At 42.1% G+C, this 20,224-nt stretch overlaps 1 protein-coding gene across 1 annotated transcript in view; it reads right to left on the bottom strand.

Annotated features, from left to right (window-relative positions):
- The window catches only part of WIPI2 (WD repeat domain, phosphoinositide interacting 2), a gene marked incomplete at its 5' end in the record, with an annotated part of 13,430 nt that extends 1,376 nt beyond the window's left edge, over positions 1–12,054 (bottom strand). The window contains 10 exons of the mRNA XM_010142764.1: positions 398–528; positions 1,699–1,806; positions 2,682–2,846; positions 3,596–3,703; positions 4,611–4,681; positions 5,452–5,544; positions 5,992–6,089; positions 6,653–6,749; positions 7,622–7,791; positions 11,972–12,054. Coding sequence (XP_010141066.1) covers positions 398–528; positions 1,699–1,806; positions 2,682–2,846; positions 3,596–3,703; positions 4,611–4,681; positions 5,452–5,544; positions 5,992–6,089; positions 6,653–6,749; positions 7,622–7,791; positions 11,972–12,054 — 1,124 coding nt within the window. The remainder of the gene's footprint in view (positions 1–397; positions 529–1,698; positions 1,807–2,681; positions 2,847–3,595; positions 3,704–4,610; positions 4,682–5,451; positions 5,545–5,991; positions 6,090–6,652; positions 6,750–7,621; positions 7,792–11,971) is intronic.
- Positions 12,055–20,224: the final 8,170 nt, after the last annotated feature.

Here is a 20,224-nt window from a genome sequence, read left to right as displayed (position 1 = left end):
TTTCCATAGGGGGACGATAGGAGCACTTACTAACCTTGTTAAAAAAGCAGGGGGGCTATAATTCATATGCTTTGCATGAGGTCTGGATGCAGAACTCACGTATGAGGTAATTGCGCTAGCGCACCTCAAAAGCCATGTGGCAAGAACAGCAACTACCACTACAGTAATCGACCACAATTCAAGACAAAGTTCTACTCAGACAGTAGCAAAGGTGAGGGATCTGTCTACGTGGGGCTACTGCGTATCGCAAGTGCTCTTTTCCTACTGCTCACCAATGCTCCACATCACCCCTACAGTTAGGAGGGGCTCAGGGTTGAAGTAGAGGAACTCGCGCAGCCACCTAGAATGAAGCAATACACACAGGCGCTCCCTGGCCCGTCCCCAGCCCTCTCCTTACCATGCCCTGTGGGTGAGGAAGGCACATATGTACCTTTAGTGACAGCGGCACTGTACGTCTGCGCTACTAATGGCCGGTCGTGGGATGCAGACTCTAGGATTTCGTTGGCTGGCTCCATACTGCCATCGAGCCTACCAAGCAGAGAGAGGTTAGCTGGAGAGGTGTTCTGCCTGGGCATGACACAGCTGCAGGTGGCAGTTAGAGAATATCTCATTAGACGTGCAAGAATAATGAATATACATATGCAACAGGAGGAACTTGGTCCCTCCACTCCAGGGGCTGTCAAGAAGGCATCTGACAATACTTTGTATTTAACACTGAAAATACACCAGTGACATGCTTCCTCTGACACGGCATCAGGATCTAAACCCTAGGAGCTGATGCTAGGGAAAAAAAAAGGACTCAAAACAAGAGTGATTAAAAAAGCCCCACCAATAACTATTCAAATCAGCAATATTACAGATTGGCTCTTGAGCTCTGTCAACAACAGAAGCAGCTCCTTCATACACATACACTAAAAAACCCTCCAGTGAAGGTGTTACAGCATCTCAGAGACTAACTTGATAAAACTTCCCTCTGAGATTTCACTTCATCTACAAGTGAAACCAGAGGCCATACCTTAAAGCGGTCACATAAAGGTATGCTTTTTGACCAGTTAGACTGACCCAAGCTGCAGAGCCGAGTTACTGGCTTTGATTCTATGACTGATCATGCAAGTGATGCAACTGTATCACCCCAGCTTTCCCTGCCAAACCTTATTAAAAAATAACACCTCTTCCTATTTCACGAAGTGTTCCACAGTACAGGTGCAGAGCTGTAGTTGGCTGGCCTATATGCAAGGAACTTGAATAAGGACACCAGGAGAGAGAACACAGAAAATTTCGTAGGCCAGATTCCCCTCTGTGGAGTCAGATAAACATCTCTTTCTCATCTCTCTAAACGCCTCATTTATTGATGAAGAGGACAGTGTCAGGCATTTCAAGTTCTTGTTTAAGTAACTCAACTCGAACTGCCAAGTCAGAGGAAACAGGATCGTACAGCTAACGGCGACTGATCCTTCCCTGCACTCGGCAGTGCTCAGTTTCTGCTGGTAAAGCGGGGCTCAGCGCAGCAGACACTAGGAGGGCAGGCGCAGGGGGATTCTGGAATTACCCTTTCATGTCAGAGGTCTGGAAAAAGATCCATATCAAGAAATGAGCTGCTCCAAGTTAAGACTTTTGCAGAACAGAACTCAGCTGAAGAGCAAACTGGATTTTGCAAGCAGAATAAAATACAGCAGTCCTCAGCTAACGTGGACTTACTTGTGCTGCTTCATTAGTGTGCACTCTCCTCCTTCCTGGGGATCTAGGTTGTACATGTAGAGATAGCCGTCAGCAGCTCCCACCAATAAACGAGGGATCTTCTGGATTCTAGAAAGGTTTAGAGGAGAGCAACAGATTTGTTAGAACTTCAGAAAGCACATGCTCCTCCCATGGCTGTAAACCATTATATCCCACATTCTTGTGCCTAGACAGGACTATTAACAGTTAGAGCACCTAGGAAAGACAGGTGTAAAAAAAAAAAACCATGTTAAATGGGATGCCACAGGAATCAAGCAACTTCTGTATAACCCAGCAAAACAGCCTGAGAGGTTTCCATCCCGTTACCAAGCATCACGCAACTCCAGAGACAACTAATCTAATGGGAAGTATTTACTTATTTCGTAAATGTTAGAAGGCTTAATTATTGCTTAAGGGGTGATTTGACATCAGAGGAGCAAGAGCACAGAGGTGAAGTCAATTTAGTACAAAAACTCCAAAATCCCCACAAAATAAGTTTACTACCACTCAGCTTATTGCTTTGGCAGCTGTGCCAAGTGGGACCTGCCTTTGGTGAAGATAGCATAAAGATTAGATTTAGTCCTTCAAGTTAACTTTAGCGAATGCTACTGTTTTGGAAACAAGAACAACGTGAACTCGCTTTCACAGATTCTTTAACGGTTAGACTGGAGGGCCTAATTTTGCAGTTCACTGACACAACACACAGCATCACTGCCCCTAGCACCAACAGGAGCAAAAGCTCAGGGGTCTGTTCTCAACACTCTTCTCTCACAGGACTGGGAGGTGCTAGCTCTAACAGTTACAGTTAAGCTGGAAGAAGCTTTGCAATAATCACAGGTGATCCCCCACTCTGTGTACTACCCGTTCAGCTGGAGACGAGCTGACGTCCTACGGTGTCAGCTTCTCCAAAACCCAACCTGGTGACCCAGCGGGGCAGTGAATGCAGGCTCAGTTTCTTCACTCACGTGGCAAGTGCACAGATGTTTTTGTGCCCACAGAAGGGCAGGCGGACTGTAGCAAAGGCTCTACCCTGGTTGAACATCTCTGTTACTTGAGAGGGCAGATAGCTTGTGGAGGCCATCAGCACTTTTCCAAAGTAACCTGTCCAGGTTGTAGGCTCTTCCTGAGGTCTACGAGTCAGAACAAAAAAGTGACTGACTTTGCCTTCATATTAGACACAAAGCTGTGTAAACACTCTGAAACATTATTTTTAAAAATATTAAGCAGTTACTTGGTTCTCCTCAGAAATAACAAACACCCTCGGGAACTCTGATGCACTTCATTTATGCTACAGGGCACAACACGTTCTACAATACCCTCAGCCTGTTATTTAAGCATGTTTGATTGTAAACTGATACGTCTGCTTATAAAACTGCATTTCATAAGGTTTATTATACAAGCACAAGATCAGCTGCAAAGTGCAACACTTAAAGCTTTTATTCACCTGTTCATCACTAAGCAAATAACTTTTTCCACAGAAACCCAAGTAAGACTGTTCTCTCAAATTATAACCAGCAATATTTTACAAAACTGCCTTTCAAAGCCCTTATAGGCAGCTGGGAGGCATTACTGAGATAGCTCGTCCCATACAGATGTCAGGAGAGGTGAACCACAAATGTAACTGAAGACATTAAAGCTGCTCCACATTCCTCTGCCAAGGATGGGCAATTTCTCTTCGGCAGAAATGCCTTCTCTATTCACTGGGGGAACAATACGCAGCTCAGCTACAGCTGCTGATTCCCAAGTGACTTCTTATGCCCTTTCCTTTACAGGAGTGTTCAAAAGAAGCTTGTCTGCACTTTGGAGGACTCATCCTGTTGAGTAAAAGCAATTTTAAAGCCTTTTCCTTGAAAAACTCCAAGGCACCTCTGAAACCTACTTTTCTTTCACAGTCTCAAGTTTGAAGATATGCACCGTCTCTGTGTTACTGGATGCGGACAGAAACATGCCATCCATGCTGAAGGCCAACGAACAGATGCTCACACACCTAGAGGGAAAAAATAAAGGAAGGAAAAACAATGAAGCATTAGTTTTGACATTCTAGGACCATACCAGCTGGTGTAAGAAGGCAGCTAGCATTAACTAACTCAATTTAAATGAGAACATTGCTCCTCTGTTTTGGTAGGTAGGAGCCTTCCTGCACCTTCACCTCTAAGAAGCTCCGTAATGTTCACATGAACCATACTGTGAGAGCTGGGAGAACTGTGGCTACATGGTACAGTCACCTGCTCCCCTCCTCCTGTCAGAGATTGCAGGTGACTTGCAATTAAGCCCAAGTATTTGGCTTAAATAATAATTAAGCCGATTCCTCAGTCACCACTGCTTCACTCATAAAAAAAAGAATGTTTCCGCAGCAAGCACTCTGAATTCTCTGATATCTTCTTAAAGCACTTCAAAAGCCCCATGACTGACGTTCAGCTCCGACGTACACCAGGTACGGGGGTCAGTTAGTAACTATCTGAACTCAGTTGTACCTCTGCCTAAAGTACAGCAGAACTACAGGGTTGCTACCACCACAAATCACAGCACCATTTCACAATGGGTATCAATGATCACAGCACTAGCAGGAGAATATTCGATGTACTGCTTCCAACTGCTGCAAGAACGCAATATGTCTTTCAAAAGGTGACCCACTTGAAACAAGTTCCCTGACCAATAAATTTGTAAAAGGCAAGAGGGAGTACAATTCTGGCAGGATTGATCTGTAGCACAGTCAAGTCCAAAGGAGTGAAATTGGAAGACGTTCAAGCTGAAACTGTTAAGTGTACCGGCAGGGATGGATGAAGATGAAAATACGCAAAAAAAAAAAAATCAGGATGCCAGCTCAGTTACAGAACATACTGGAGGTCTGCTGTAGGATTGTGCTTCAGATAATTAGACCAGCTGAACTTTACCTCTTCACTCCCCTTCGGAATTCAAAGAGTTTCTGTCCCTCTGGAATGGAAAACACTCTTATTACTGTACCCTGTAAGGAAAAAAAAAAAATTTGTTTCCAGTTTGTTCACAGCTCTAGTGAGTACAGTACAACTACAAGCAGCAAACCATTTTGGTGTTAACTTACTGCCATTGATGCACACCCCAGACTAGCATGAAGTATTTATGGAGCTTGTTCGTAGGATGCATTTGAAGAGTACAGAAACAAGAGGTGGGAGGTTCTCTACTAATGTAGGGAACAAGCTATGCATCAAGAACAGCCCTTCTTATCACATTTGATCATGAAAATGATTACACCAGACAAGTACCACAAGCAGAGTCACCCGGGTGTCTTGTTGCCTTTATCAGATGCAACCAGTTACACCTTTATATTCTAAGCTTAACTCAAAGAGTTGAGGCTTCAGACTTTAATTTATACAATTTAGCTGGGCAATTTGTCATCACGTGCCAAAGGCTGGCAAGACTCCTCTCTGTTCTAACTCTCTTGTTTTCATTAGGCACACAGCATCAAAACAAGGCCACTAATTTCTAGTAAGTATCCTGCACTAATGAGAGGAACACTTAGAGGACTGTCCTGATTACGGCCAGATTAAAATCTGTTTATTTAAATAACCCCATTATCCAACATTTCACAGCATGGAAATTGTGTCGAATATCATTAACAGTTCTTAACTTAGATCTGCCACTGGAACTCTAAGTCTCCTTTTTTTGGCACTTGCACATGCAATGGTGCACAATTAAAATGCTCAGAAACACATTTCATTTTTATCATCGCTGGCAGGTCAACAAAACCCACCTTACCTTTTCCGATGCAGTGGCAAGTTTAGTACCACTTGCGTCAAATGCCAAAGCAGCCAAGGGACTGTCATGAGCTGGGATCATATTAGCTGCTCTCTGTAGGTTGGAATCAATAAAACAAAACCTCAGTACAGTACAGGTTAAAAGCTGCATGTTTCCAACTCAAGACCGAGTATTTAAGAGCATTCAAGACAAATATGGACCTTACTTTGTGGACTACAGCTTCAGTATTTGATTCAGTAACTGGTAAGCAGAAGTACATTATAACTGCAGCATGTACATACACAAAAAGGAGAAGGATGCTTAAGACAATTCAAATAGAAATTACTTCACTTTGCTCCACCCGTCTGCCAAACTTGACCCATCCAATCTAGATCAGCATCTGTATTTTCTTTGCTGATGTTCTATGGAGCCCAGCTGTAACAGATACTGCAAATGGATGTAGAGGAACTTGAGTGTCTGGTAATTCCCCTTTGAGCAAGTTCAGTCATTTCTAAAACCTGCATCTTTGCAAGCGGAAGCGGCGTTCAGGAAGGTCCTTACCAGGTTGATGGTGTCAAAGACTTGTACTTCTCCAATAGTTGCGCTTCCTGGGTAGGCCAGATAGCAGTTATCGTTGTTTATTGATAAAGCACACAACCCTAGAAGAGATGCAGAAGGAGAATGACAAAGAGGCAAATTCCGAGACTTATGCAGCAAAACTTTGACTCCGTGCTTGAATATTACCAGGGTAACTCAAGTTATCCTCATGAGGTATCAGCAGAAACAGAAAAAGGATGAGTAATGTCAGAGTCAACCTGAAACATATTCTACTATTTAACCTAAGTTAAGGTTTAATGTCAAGTAGAAAAGGAAGAATACCAAGAGCTGCAATAAATTAAGCAGTAGAGTTTCCCCTGTCTGCCCTGACTCCTAAAGCATTAACCTGACAGAGCCCAAACCCCATTTGTATGTTTTCTCCTTTCTAATACTTCAACATAAGCACTCGAGGAGTCTAAAATGCTCGGAAGATGCAGCCTATGGCAGAGTCTGCCCTTTGTTCTCATCTGGATTGAACGGGTGGACTTTAAGACAACACTCATGTATTTAACTGTTACTTTTCTTTGACAGTGGAATTAACAATGACACAGCTCCCTGCGGGAAACGTCACACCTTGACACAGAACATGCTTCTGAGTCACGCTGGCTTCCAACAGCACACTTACCTGCAGGATTGGGGGGGGTCTCTCTGATTGTATGTAATACCTTCATGTCTCGTATGTTGTGTATATAAAGGGACTCCTCCAGACATACTATCAGCCTCTAGACATGGGAAAGGGGACAAAATACTGGTATCAAATGGGAGTTTATGTTAATTTATCAATCCTAAAAAAATTGTATCCAACAATGCAGTAGGTACCTTCCAAGAAAGAAAAGGTTGTACCCACCTGATGGGCAGAAATAAGAGTCTGAGAGAAGACACACAAGATACACCTCTTGACAAGGCTTCAACAGCGCAATACTATACTTGGTCCCTTGAACTGACCAGGGCACTTGACTCCTCTCAACCACACTAGTGCAAATTGATTTAAATGAAAATTATCTCATTACTACTCTAAGTCAGCAAGGCAGACACCTTCATTTAAAGCTATTAATAAGAGTTTTCTGTACCTGCCCTTATGAATTTCCCCACCCCCATCCCCCCACAAGAGGCCAATCTACATATGAAAATAATTTTCAGCTTTAGCTGAACAGAAAAAACATACAAGATTTTTTTTTAAACAATTTATATGGCTTATTACTTACTTGTATTCATTTGTGAGAATTTTTTTTTTTTTTTAAACTTTAAGTTCTTCAACATCTCATTCACACTTTTGTAGACTATACCACTGTTCCCTCATGATTTTAGATAGGAATCCCACCCTCCCGCCACTCATTTCTGGGGGCAAGGAAGGACATAAAAATATTTTCTCCTTCATATGAGCACTGACATGTCATACAGAAGCTACAGTTGGAAAAGCACAAGTTCATTTCAAACAGCAATTCTGTCAGAGGAAGAGACCTCCATCAGCAGAAGAAGTGCCAGAAGATGACCCACAACCCCTTCCCATGTTTTCACAGAATCATCTGGTTGGAAGAGACCTTTAACACCGAGTCCAACCATTCACCCTGCCCCTCGTCAAATCACTACTCACCTGCCTATTGAGTTTGACAGCCAAGATGGTGTTGGAGTAACTGTAGTTGCAAATCTCTGTCCCCTTCTTGAAGTGACAAACTTTCAGCTTGCGTGGAGCTTTAAGGCTAACTATGGCCACCAGACTACTGGAGAACAGCCTCTCCACAATGCACACGTCTTCAGTGTCAGCTGAGGAACCGCAGCAGCAAGGGAGAAACGCAGAGGGAGATTTCAGGGAAGAACAATGATGCACATCAACAGGTTAACACTAAGAAAATACAGTCTAACTCCTCAAGCTTTCTGCCACAACAGCTCAGAGTCAGGGTGGGACGCAGGACAGGTTTTTAAAGCAGAAAATCTACCCAGTGCATGTTGATTTGCAAAGATTTCCTCCTCTCCACCTTGATGTGTCATGCAAGCTTATGCTTCAAAACAGAACATCTACTCCCCCCTACCCAAGAGCAAACAGAAAAAATACCCAAGGTACAAAAAATGGCATTTTGTCAAATTCCAGAATTTAACAATCATCTCCACAGAAATCTGGGAACACAAAGGGGTTTGAGTTTTTTTCTGTGTGTGGTTTGTTTTATTTTTTAAAGCTATACCATGCTTGGAAGGGTTTCTGATGACCAAACAACCTGCAGTTTCTGCAACCTCTCCATGAAGAAAGCAAGCTTTCTGTACCCAAAGCAGCTGCTAAACTCCTTTGTTATAAGACTGCTTCAGCCTCTGATCAGTATTTTTTATATACACCATCAAAAGACTCGACAGTCCCTAAAAACAATTTGAACAGGAATCCCCAAAGCCCAGCACAGCCATAAACCAGCGTCACTCTTGACAGGCATTCTACAGTGGAAGCACTGGAGGCAAAGGAGGAACAGATCTGAGATGTGGGGAAGACAGCGGGAAGCAGGAGAGTCCAGTTTTCCTGGTAAAGCAACAGTCTCAGAGCTCAGTATTGGATCGAGCTGGTAGGAGTCCACACCCACGTGTGCTCCCATCCTCTGAAGCTCCCCTCCAAAAGCCCCAGAGACAAGGTGGACGTAGTTTTCAAAGCAGAAGAAAGCTGGAGAGATTTTTACCACTCTGCAGCTCTCCCACAGCCACTGGCTCTGCCAGCCCTTCTATTAACTAGAACTGAACCAAAAGCAGTGACTTGGGCCTTTGGCCCTGATCCAGGGAAACAACCGAATTGTTCAGAAGTCAGTATCTGGATTAGCTCAATGCTTAACACATTCCAAATCATAAAACTGCCAGGAAAAAAAATAAAGCTTATTTCTGAAGGCTTCTGTTTTGGCCGAGAGACACATTAAATAATTAACTGGCACTGTCCTCATCACCAGTGACAGAAATTCCCTGAAGAAAAGTTCTGTCCAACATTCTCAGTATATGACAATGTCATCGCTGGGTGACGTGTCTGCTTTCAAAGTGTTTTTTCTGGGCAGTTATTTCAAGAAAGAGTAGAGAGAGAAATAGCCTCTTATGGAACAGGAGCAGGTTTATACTAAGCATCTTCAGTATTTTACGCAAGGTAATTGACCAATATCTAAATCAGATTTAATGTGGTACTTTTCCAGAGAAGACAAAACAGCTCACGGAGGCTTTGAAAATTCAGTTTCCTCATGCAACAGGGATAATGCATTTTAGCAATTACTTTGTTTTCAAGGAATTGTTCTCCATTTTCCTGTTGCCACACACAAAACTTGAAAAAGAAATATAAAAATCTGCTTCCATAAATTTATGCATAGAGTTTCAAATGCAGAGGTCCACACTCCTTGAATCAGACTAGTAACATGAAAGATTCTGAAATAGTTTCCAGTATAGGTCATCAGCTTCCCGTCTGAGCCTGGGGCCCTTCATAACGATGGCACCCTTTGATAAGTGGCAGAAGACCAGCAGAGACACCCAAATCCATAGTCTGACTGTCCCTGCTCCTGGGCCAGCACAGCTTCTCCCCCCACTCAGGGGCAGCCGTATGGATCACAGCTTCTGGGATTTGTGATTCTCCCAGGCAGGCAAGAGAACTGGTGTTTCCAAGGAGGAACAGCAGCAGAGATCCAGGTGGAAAAATTGTTGTCCCATGCTACTGCTACCCATCAGCGCAGGCAGCAGGGAAGACCCACATGGAAGAGCACTATCAAGATCTGAGTAGTCACAGAAGAAACCTTCAACAAGGAAAACACTTCAAAGGTATAAACAATCCTTCAGTCTCACTGTAAAAAGACTTACTACAATACAGTTACCTTTAGAGAAAGGCTTTCTGATGGGCGTTTAATTAAATTTGCTTTAAAAATACAGGATGCACCTCTGCTCCTTTGCCTTCCCAAGAGGAAGGGGTGATAACACCTCTTCACAGCTGCCAAGTCTGGTCCTTCCTGAGCAGCAGCCATTCAAGTCCAGTGCCAGGCTACACAGCACAGCCTACATCCTGACCTCAATTAATCCTAAGTGGAGAAGCACTCGTTAAGTGCTACAGCAATGCTGTCAGTCACAGGTTTTCATCTGTTTGTATTTTTTCCTTTACACCACACAAGTGAGCAGTGCCAGAAACTCAGACTCAAAATACAGGAAGAACAAGAAGAACTGCAAAATGACTGAAGTATTAGCAGCGAGGGGAAAACAAGCAAATGCAGAACAAGATTACAGCTCCATAAACACAAGCACGCAGCATCACAGGCGAGAGCTGCTTCTAACCAGCTCGATTATCATCAGTTCTGCTTTTATTCCCTTTTTAATCCAAGAACATGAAGCATGTTATAAGCATTCATTAAGCCTTAAAGCATCCTCCAATCTAATACTTATTTTTACAGGATGATCAACTGAGCAGGGAGTTAAGATGATTTGTAGAGAGTCACAGCAGAAGTCAGCAACAGGAACAAAGAAATCTCCCCTTCTTTCCACTTGCACTCTCAAACCAAGGCAGCTGGGGCATACTCTGTAGTTCACTTTAGACACCTGCACAAGAACTGGCAAATCAATTGTACAGAGGGGAGGGCAGGGTCCTTAAGAGTGCTCAATCAAACCAACATGAAGTCTTGAGACACACTTAAACTAAATAGGAAGGCAGGGGGCACTGGAGGCCCTCCATGAGGAAAGGAGGTACCCAATATGCAGGAAGCCTTCCATCCATGCATTAGTGGTTTCGTTCAAAACCGATATTGCAAGCCCAAGACTGACAATTACTGAACTGCATCCAAACCCAGGAAGATCTCAAGTATTTACATCTGCCGCAGACCCTGCACGTCCCATGAGCAAAGGTCAAGGCAGGCTGGTTTATATGGGTCAAACCACCAAATCTTCTACTAAATGTTACCACACGCTCTGTGCTCTGTATTTACAGACTTAACACTCAGGGAAGAAAACTGACAGTATCAAAAAGGTTAAGCCAATACAGGAATCCCAGAGGAGCCTGAAGACAAGACTGGAACCAGCAGCTCTAAACTCCAATCCCAGCTGCCTTATCAGTCTATTGCAGGGTTTTGAGCAAGGCACTTTATCCAGCTGTACTTTTTCTTTCAAGGACTACCTAGAAGCAGCAGTTCTGCAAAGTTCAGCTCAGTGTCTCTCGTGTGTTTATTCAGTGTCTCGTGTAACAGGAGTCATCTTCACCCGGTCTTCTGGGGTGGTATCAGGCCAGATACTGGAAGCGCCTAACATACTGCAGAGGTCAGGCACCTAAACTCAACGGCATAAAATGGAATTCACACCACCGATGAACCAGTACAACCAGACCATGACTCAAACAGGCAGATGTAACTGCAACACAATTTAACCCGACCACAGGGGCCTAATTTGAACCTCCCAATTACTTCTCCCCATCGACCGTGTCCAGAATGGGGCTGTCACCACAGGTAATGTGGATCTGAATCACACACCATTTTCAAACTTAAGATGCCAGAGGGTCAGGTCACTGTGGGAATGGAGTTGAGGCAATGCTGTCATGTAGCGTGGTACACTGGGATCTTACTATAAATGCTGATGTCACAGCCCTAGGTGCCAACTGTTCACACAGAGTTTACAAGGATACTCACGCATCACATTCATAGTTTACTTATTAGCACCTCAAAAAAGGGAAGTCTGCACTGCTGGCAAAATGGGGAATATCACTTCTCCCCCCAAGCCTCCCACTATTTCAGCTCATATCTGACAACTGTGATCAGTTTTGAGAAGCCTTTGGAATCTGGATTATTTTCCCTTTTGGATGAGTAAACACGCAGCTATTATGTTAAGAAGTGTTTTTGTAACAGCAAATATTGGGATTAAAGAAAAAGATAATCAATGTTTTGTCTTCTTATTTGAGAAAGGTGAATGAAACACCTCTTATTCTTCCCAAATTAAGCCAACTGAGAAGATAAAAGAAGATACTCACTGCATTCATAGATCTGCTCTAATTTGTCCACAGAAGAAAGAGAGAAGAATTTGTAGCCCGATTTACTGCCAACTGCAAGGGATCTGAAAAAGAAACAGGCCAGTCAGGAACATGAACTGAATCAGCTGTCATTACCCTTGGACAGGTTCTTACCCTACTCTACTACCCAAGCTGCTCAGGAAAAAACAAACAAACAAACAAACCAAAGCTATAAAAAGCCACAATGGATAGATGGCTTCCTCAACTCTGAGGAGCCAAAGAGCTTCAGAATTAACCCAGGTGTAGAATCCCACTTCCCATTTCTGAAATGAGAGTTCCCAGCTGAATGTAAGCCCACTGCCCAGTTCATACTGGAGATGTCTCCACAAACCAAAGCTTTCACGTGGAGGAAAGATGATGACATGAATAATGTAATGCAAACCCATTATATCATTGGCTCATCATTAGAGGTGACCTCCAAGACCTTTTCTACTGGGCTGTCTAGGGATTTGTTGCTCTTTATACCGCAATATTCCCCAGCCACCCCCCAAAAGAGCTTTGAGATTAAAAACAAATAAAAAAATAAAAAAGGAATTAAAGACTGCCGACTCTAATGTTCTCTGGTTTTATTTAATGATATTCTAGCACCTCCAAAGCACATTGTTAGGTCTCAGTCTTACAAATTTTCATGCTGAATCTCTGATCAGAGGCACTCTCTTAAAAATGCCAGTCACTAATGTTAAACAGACTTTAACAATAGCAGAACATTTAAAAAACCAACTACAAACCCTTCTTTCCTCCATTACTCAATTTTCACACTTAGCTTACAGGCCATTTAATTGCTTTTCCAGTCAAAGACAGGTCTTAAATTTTTTAAGCTTGAAAAAGCTTTAGGCTTGTCTTGCTGGTCTTTACACATCAAGGCAGCAGACAATGGCACATTCTTATTTTCCCCTCCCCACGCGGAGGATGATTTTATACCACAGAAAAAGAAAATTAATAGCCAGTTCAGCTGTGCAGAAATGTATTAGTATGCTTATAGTTCATGGATTTCTTACTGCCAGGGCACACGGAGAAAACTAATTAAATTCCAATAAAACGTATTTCGATATGCCAAACTGTGGCAAGTCATTCAATAGCAGGCTCAAACCCCAGCCTGCCAAAACGCTCTTCTGAACTCAGCAGGACGATTGCCTATAATTCAGATGCACTGACGATCAGTTCTGCATTTAGAATTCAATGCAGATTCCTCGATTTCTTGCTCTTCCTGGATTTTCCTCTCAAGGCTCCTTATCGAGCCCTTTTTAAACTTCAAGGTATCCAGCAGATTAAAAATTGTTTCTCCAATAGCTTATCCTCCAAAATTACGGTCCCAAGCTATAAAAATCAGCTTCTGTAGGATGGGATGACCTTCTCTTCTAGAAACAAATTACAGCTGGCACAGTCTGGTTAAGAAATTATATTTGAGATGATTTAAACCTTCAAATCAAAATAGGCATCATGCAGGCAAGAGGAGTAAACCTCCCCAGATTCAATACCAAGGTATTTTAAAAAAGCATATTAGGCTTAGAGACAGAGAAGCAACTATAAAACAAAATTTTGTTGCTGCTCCTCTACATCATCTTAGAAATACTGAATTTAATTACTTCAGACAAAATCGGTATATTCAGCAGACTGTATCTGATTAGCCACCAAAGATGCTTCATTCAGTGTTTTCCCTTGACTACTTTTGTACAACTCAAGGAAAATCCAAATTCCGTGAATAAAATACGCAACTGTAATTTGGAAAAGAAAAAGTAATGAGTTAAGCTTCTCTCAGATCATCTATTGCTTCCCTCAAAAGAAAGTTTAACAAAGAATGACATTAGAACTGTCACTTTGCAGAGGTAAACAAGCACTCCAGTGAGATAAAAATAAATGGAGTCACAAGACTCCTTGCAATATAAACAATCTACAAAAGACACGGGATGGTTTCCTCACAGAGAATTCCACACAGCAGCTATTTGCGCCGATATTACTGGGCAGAATCGAGTCCTTTCTTGTATTTACTTACAGCTTTAACCACAGAATATTGCTGGATCACTATTTTACTGACAGCATCAACAAAACCAGTATGGAAACCCATTTCTCCTGTCCTACAGACTACCCATACCTCATTTAAATAATCTGTACAACATGCTTTTGCTGTTGTCTACACTGATTAAAATCACCAGACTGATTAGAAGCCAAAGTGAAGAAGCGCAGAACAGACCCTTCCATCCCTGGCAACCGCTTTTTGTTATTTCTTTCAGGATCAAGGCGATGAAGTCACAGCTCATTTGTTTACACAGAACATCCAAGTCGGTATAATTAAACTCATTTCAGTGTACAAGCAGAACTGCAAACCAACCCCTTTTGCTTCTAGAACAGAATCCTTGGGTTTGGAGGGCTTGGGTTTGTTTTGATTTTGTTTGTTTTTAATGTACTCTCAAGTTACTTCTTATGAAACTATTGGAAAAAGGCTTTTTATATGTAATAAGAGAATTCACTGGGCTGAGTTATACCAGCATAATCACAATGATTTAAATCCCCCATCTTCCCCCACGCCAGTATTACACTTAAGCCCGTAAGACACCTGATAGCTATCTAAATGACCAGATCTGCAAAACAAGCATCTAGCCAAAATTACCTCACCTCTGAAAAAATGTGCAACCATATGGGGAAGAAATATGATCAATAAGCCATTCAGCTATTGCTCAAAGAGACAGGGGCCAACACGAAGCTCCTTTTACAATGTGGACGTTATGCTTTATTATCACCAATTTTCAGAAGCTGATGAGAGACTGAAATGGAAAACAAAATCAATATCCAAAAAAAATTGCCTTTTTTCTTCTAAGATTATGCTACACTCAGGTGGGGTTTTAGCTCCTATGTGCAGCCTCTATTACACACCTCAGATTGTGGACCTCGAGCTATTTCATCATCAAGGTTGTCTACTAGGTACAAAATTACCAATAGAGTCGTGATTTATGAAATTGTGTTTACCCACTTTTTTCAAAGATAATACTGTAGTCTGATCCAAGACTACATAAATCCTGAGAGTATTTTCAAGAGCGGCTGTCAAATAATTAAAACTAACCCCATCAAGCGAGCAGCGCTGTGAGATATTTCACACCCTCGTTTCAAGACACTGACATTCACTGAAATCGCACTCACCCAGAGTGGGAAATCACCTGGTTCAATCTCTCTGGCTCTTTAGAAACAATTTTTTTCAGGAGGCTTAGGTTTTCTTTTGCTTCTTTAATATACATATAGAAAGGGAAAAAAATGGTTTTATCCTTCTATATCAGAGGATCTTAACCATTCATCAAATATATTCTGCATTAATCAGAAAGCTCCTACTACAGGCAGCTCTTTCGAAGATTAAAATCAATCTGCAGCTGCAGTATAAACACAACTCCCGAAGTCATTACTGTTTTAAATAACTGGTTTATTAAAACTACTTTCATTATGATACAGTCTCATTATACTAATGTTCCACCTCATTTCAAAACCAATGTAAATTTTCAACCCCAAAACATTTTGTGAACAAAGGCTTATGATGAAGGGGGGGAATAACAATAATAATAAAGGAAAAATCAGTGAAAGTACACAAGAAAAGAATTACTAAGGAAACTTACTTTGCTTTATTTCCCCTTCCAAAAGTCTGCTGAAACCAAAAGCGTTACATCTTACAGACACGACTTCACAAAAGGTCAAGAATGCCATTATTTTGGACAAGAGCTAGATACAGAAACTCACACATTCAAGAGATTTGTCAGCACCACTCTGACAACCCACAGATTCTCCCATTGTTCTTGTATTAAAAGAAACCCCCCACAAACTTAAATCTGCTGCAGCAAAAGGAGACCGCTCTTGCTCATCACTTTGCATGCAGCAGTAGGCTGGGACCACAGAAAGTTCACCACCCAAGTAAACACCGCTGCTGTAGGGCCCAATTCCCATCCAGGCTGTCACACCCCGTGGAGCAGTTCCTCTGGCAAGTCCACCTCCGCTGCTACCTCAGTGAGGAACACCCCAAACGATTGCTCCTCTCCGCTATCTGCCCTGAGCACAACAGCGACGCTGTTTCACCCTTTCCTTCCTCTTTTTTTTTTGGTGTTTAGTTTTAAAGCCTCCTTGGAATAGAGCTCTCCTGTCCCCAAGGATCACGGGTGAATGACACCTGAATCTAAGAGAAACAAAGGCAGAGGAGTGAATGCGCCAGCCTGCACGTTCTTTGGTTTGGGGATTTTTTTTTTTTTGTAAACTGAATCTGAACGCTAAGTTGATTTTTAAGTTCTTCCAAAGGCATTTCTCTGGGAATATCTGTGTAACAATGTAAAGACTGTAGGTTTTATCTATTTTATAGACACACCTTTGAGATCTTGAAGTTATACTTTGCTTAAAAAATTAAAAACTTTATTACATTACGCATTCCCCTTATGGCTTTTAAAGCTTGTATGAGTTTAATTTTTCATAACTGTATCTGTGCTCCGTTTTAGTAGATCTCCCAGAAGAAATACAAACAGCATTCGGGTTTAAATGGTATTTCTTACCAAATACATAACGTGAAAGATTTCCAGCTGCTGAGGCATACCTAGCACTGAGATCACCCACAAGCCTCTACTGCACGGCTGTGCTGGGACACCTGAATTCTGATCGGTTATGTCATGTTCATCTGCAAGCTGGAGCTTCTGCCTCTCCACCAGAGAAGGCCAGTCATGCCGGTTGTGCAACGATTGATTTACTGGGGAAAAGGGCAAGATCCAAACCAAGCTCACTAATGTCTTCTGAAAATGACCTTCCTTAATGGTTTTCCTTAATGAAAACATATTATATCAAAGAGAAGCCACAAACCAACTGCTCCTGCTGCATTAGAGGTGGAGTGTTTTTGAGGCAGAGTTCCAGTCCCAGCCAATAATTCAAAACTCTCATGTAAATAAAGCTGAGGACAATATGGAATAAAGAGGTGAGACAACACTTGCAAGAGCACAGACACTATTCCAACAGACAGCGTCACTACATACAGCATCTGTGAACGAACATTAGAAAAAAAGCTGGTAAAACCAAACAACTAAAAGCAGGATTGAAGGTATCTGCCTCAGTCATCAGGGACTGCAAGAGCAACTGTTCTGTTGACAACATTCTTCTAACTGCCAGCAATCCAATTTCCCCAAGACTAAAAGCCACCATGAAGCTCATCTGCTTCCTACGGGAAACAAGAATTAATTACCAACCCTTCATGAAGCCTAGGAAAAGTTAGCTTGGTATCTATTTTACCAGCACCAAGTACCATCTTTTCGTAGCACAGGGCAACTGGCTCTGCTGTTGAGGTGGGCAAGACACATCTGAGCATGAGTGGAAGTGGTCCTGTGTTGAGTTGAAGGTAAATCTTTAAATGTAACAACACTGCGCCCTTGTCATTTATTTTCCAGTTTTGTCTGTCAGCAGTTAGCTAATTACTGAAGCACACCTTAAAACATGATGCAAGGAAGCTGTAAACAAAGCTGGTCTTTCATATACTGGCTGAAAGAATATGCACCTGTTTATCTGGCCTGTCTGGAGAAGGACTCCAGTTATTTGTAATATAACTTGAAAGTAAATAAGTGTTCTGAGGCCCAGCATGGGAAAGTAGAATTCATTCCTAATAAGCTCCTCTCACCTGGTAAATGGTGATCTTCTAGATATATAGAATAGTATATTAATAAACTCAGAGAGCTGACTCCTTGCTTCTCCGTTCAAACAAGAAACTAATAGAGACCATGGGAGGGGAAAAATAAAAATAATAATAAAAAAATCAAATAAACTTCAGTTTAAAGAACTTACTCAACCACTAAATTTTACTCAGTTTAAGAACTAGAATCCAACATGGTTATTTGGGTCATTCCCCACATCAGACAAGTGTTTCAGTAAGAAGCTGCTCACAAAGACATCTGCAAGTCTTGTTTTATACTTAGTACTTTCCTTAGAGAGAATTCTTCAAGACATTATTAGAAAGAAGTGATACTTACTCGACATCATCCAACCATGTCAACTGTCTCAAAGTAAGTGGCCTTGTAAATTCTTCTCATAATTGAGACAAAAATATGAACAGGAGCCTTTTTATATTTATGTCATTTCTATAATGGAAATATCTGAAAATGCAAAGATATTCCAAAATGACCCACAAGATCTGGTACCCCAAGACTCAGAATTGCAAAGATAAACGGGCCAGGTCAGGATCACATAAAAAGCCACATCAAAGCTCTTGTCAGATAATCTTAAGGTACTTTATACGCATAAATAATCTTTAAAAAATTGAATCTACCTGCACAACAGACATAGGAATGCTGAACAACTTAAAAATAATCAGCTACAGCACAGAAGTAGAAGAAAACTTTTTGGACATTTATAAAAATGAAATGGAAGAAGTAGCATACACAGTTGAGGATAGAAATCATTAGCCAGTTGTCCCTTCCCACTGCCCCCTCTAAGCTCGAAGTTAAAAAGAAATGACACTTTGCTCTTCCTCAAAGAAAGATTTCAAGGTGTGCAAGCCAAAGAAGACCTGGATAAACTTATATCACATTTGCTTTCTTTTTACGTGTGTCTTGGGTTTGTCCTCAAGTTGAGCCTGCAGCTCTCTTGTTCCAAGTAAGTTTTTTTCGGTCACAACTCAGTGATCATTAAATATATTCAGCTCCCTAAGGTGCAACTGAAAACAGGCAGTTGCTTTCAGGGAGGAGAAATACTAACACTTTTAGATCACAGCGTCGGACAGCAGTTTAACTTCAAAAGCTTGTATAATGACCTCTGTAAACTGCAAAAGAAAGAAGGGACAGATTGCCTAGTATTATGACCTTGTTTTGTCTAGTAATAGGTAAAAAAGGGATGGTGTCTCAGCAAAACAGGGCCCTGCTTTATACGCAGAATGACAGAGCAAGCTCTAGATGGACCTCGATGAAAAAAATTTGAAAAGTAGCTGCAAAAGTCTCTGGGTCAAATCAATATATGGATAATGATTTACTTACAAATACACAGAAGACTATCGCTCCCCCCTCACCATTTAGCACAAATTATTTACTGTTAAAGTCTCTGGCCTCAAGTCTATCCAGCTCCACTTGTCATCTCTTCACCCCCAACAAAACCTACAAAAACAAACAAGAGTATTTCCTGACGTAACCTTTCTCCTCAATCCTGGCAGTCACCATAAAAAACCTTCTCACCCTCACAATCCCCATATGCTACAGTACATATGGCTGAAGACAAAAGCTCTCTCTCGTGAGGACAAGATATAGTTGCTTGTAAAATAAACAAGCAAGTAGTTAAAAGCAGAAACCACCACCACACACGTGCATTATGCCAACCTGAGATCATTTCCTCTTACTCACTTCCCAAGACAAAACTCCTCCTTTCCCAAGTACAAGTTCTTTCAGTTTTTGCTCCCCAAATTTCAACTCTTAGGTATTCAAACCAGTCAAATCCTTGGAAGGATCTTTAGTACTCCAATTCCAACTATTAGGGACTTGTTAAATAGAAAAATATTGCTTTTTAATACCCCATATAAAAACACATAAGCATTAATTAATCTACATGTGCTGCAATGCTTAAATAATTTGCAAGATATGCAGCATGAATGTGTTTCTAGAATTGAAACACAAGAAACTGCAGTCTCAAAGACTACGTGAGAAAGGCCTCTTTCAAAACCAAACCCCAAAGAAGCACGGGCTCATAAAAATACTGTTAAGCCTGAGGCAACCTCCTCCAACACAGACAGCTGATGAAAATAACAAAGCAGTAGGTAAAGACAGCTGTAACGAGCTTTCGGGTGAAGTCTTTACCCCTCCTGGAAGATGTGGATCTCTGTGTTATTGCAGACCCTCCTAACCACTGAACATCATCAAGAAGCAGAAACAGCCCTCCCTCCTTTTCCCAAAGCAACAGCGAGCAACGCCTAGCAAGAACAAGAAGGAAAAGCTCCCCTGGGCAATAATCTGGGAGGGAGAAGGTAATATGCTGCAGCCACAGCCCCGGCAGCCCATTAACCCTCTGCTGCGTGTCCCCAGGGGTGCGGCCTCACCTCCAGCAGCTCCACACACAAGCGGAGAGCAGAGGGGGGCCTGTTCCTACCCCTCCTCGCTGCAGGGATGAGGGGGACCCCGACCCCACTCGGCGGCGGCGAGGGCAGAGGCTGCGGCGGAGCTCCCCACCATGGGAAAGGGGGCATGAGGGGGAACGGGGAGTACCAGCGGGAAAGTGGGGTACCGCCACGCC

Source organism: Buceros rhinoceros, unplaced genomic scaffold (assembly GCF_000710305.1).
Source record: "Buceros rhinoceros silvestris isolate BGI_N320 unplaced genomic scaffold, ASM71030v1 scaffold10329, whole genome shotgun sequence".
Lineage (NCBI taxonomy): Eukaryota > Metazoa > Chordata > Aves > Bucerotiformes > Bucerotidae > Buceros > Buceros rhinoceros.
This window is presented reverse-complemented; position numbering and strand designations above follow the sequence as displayed.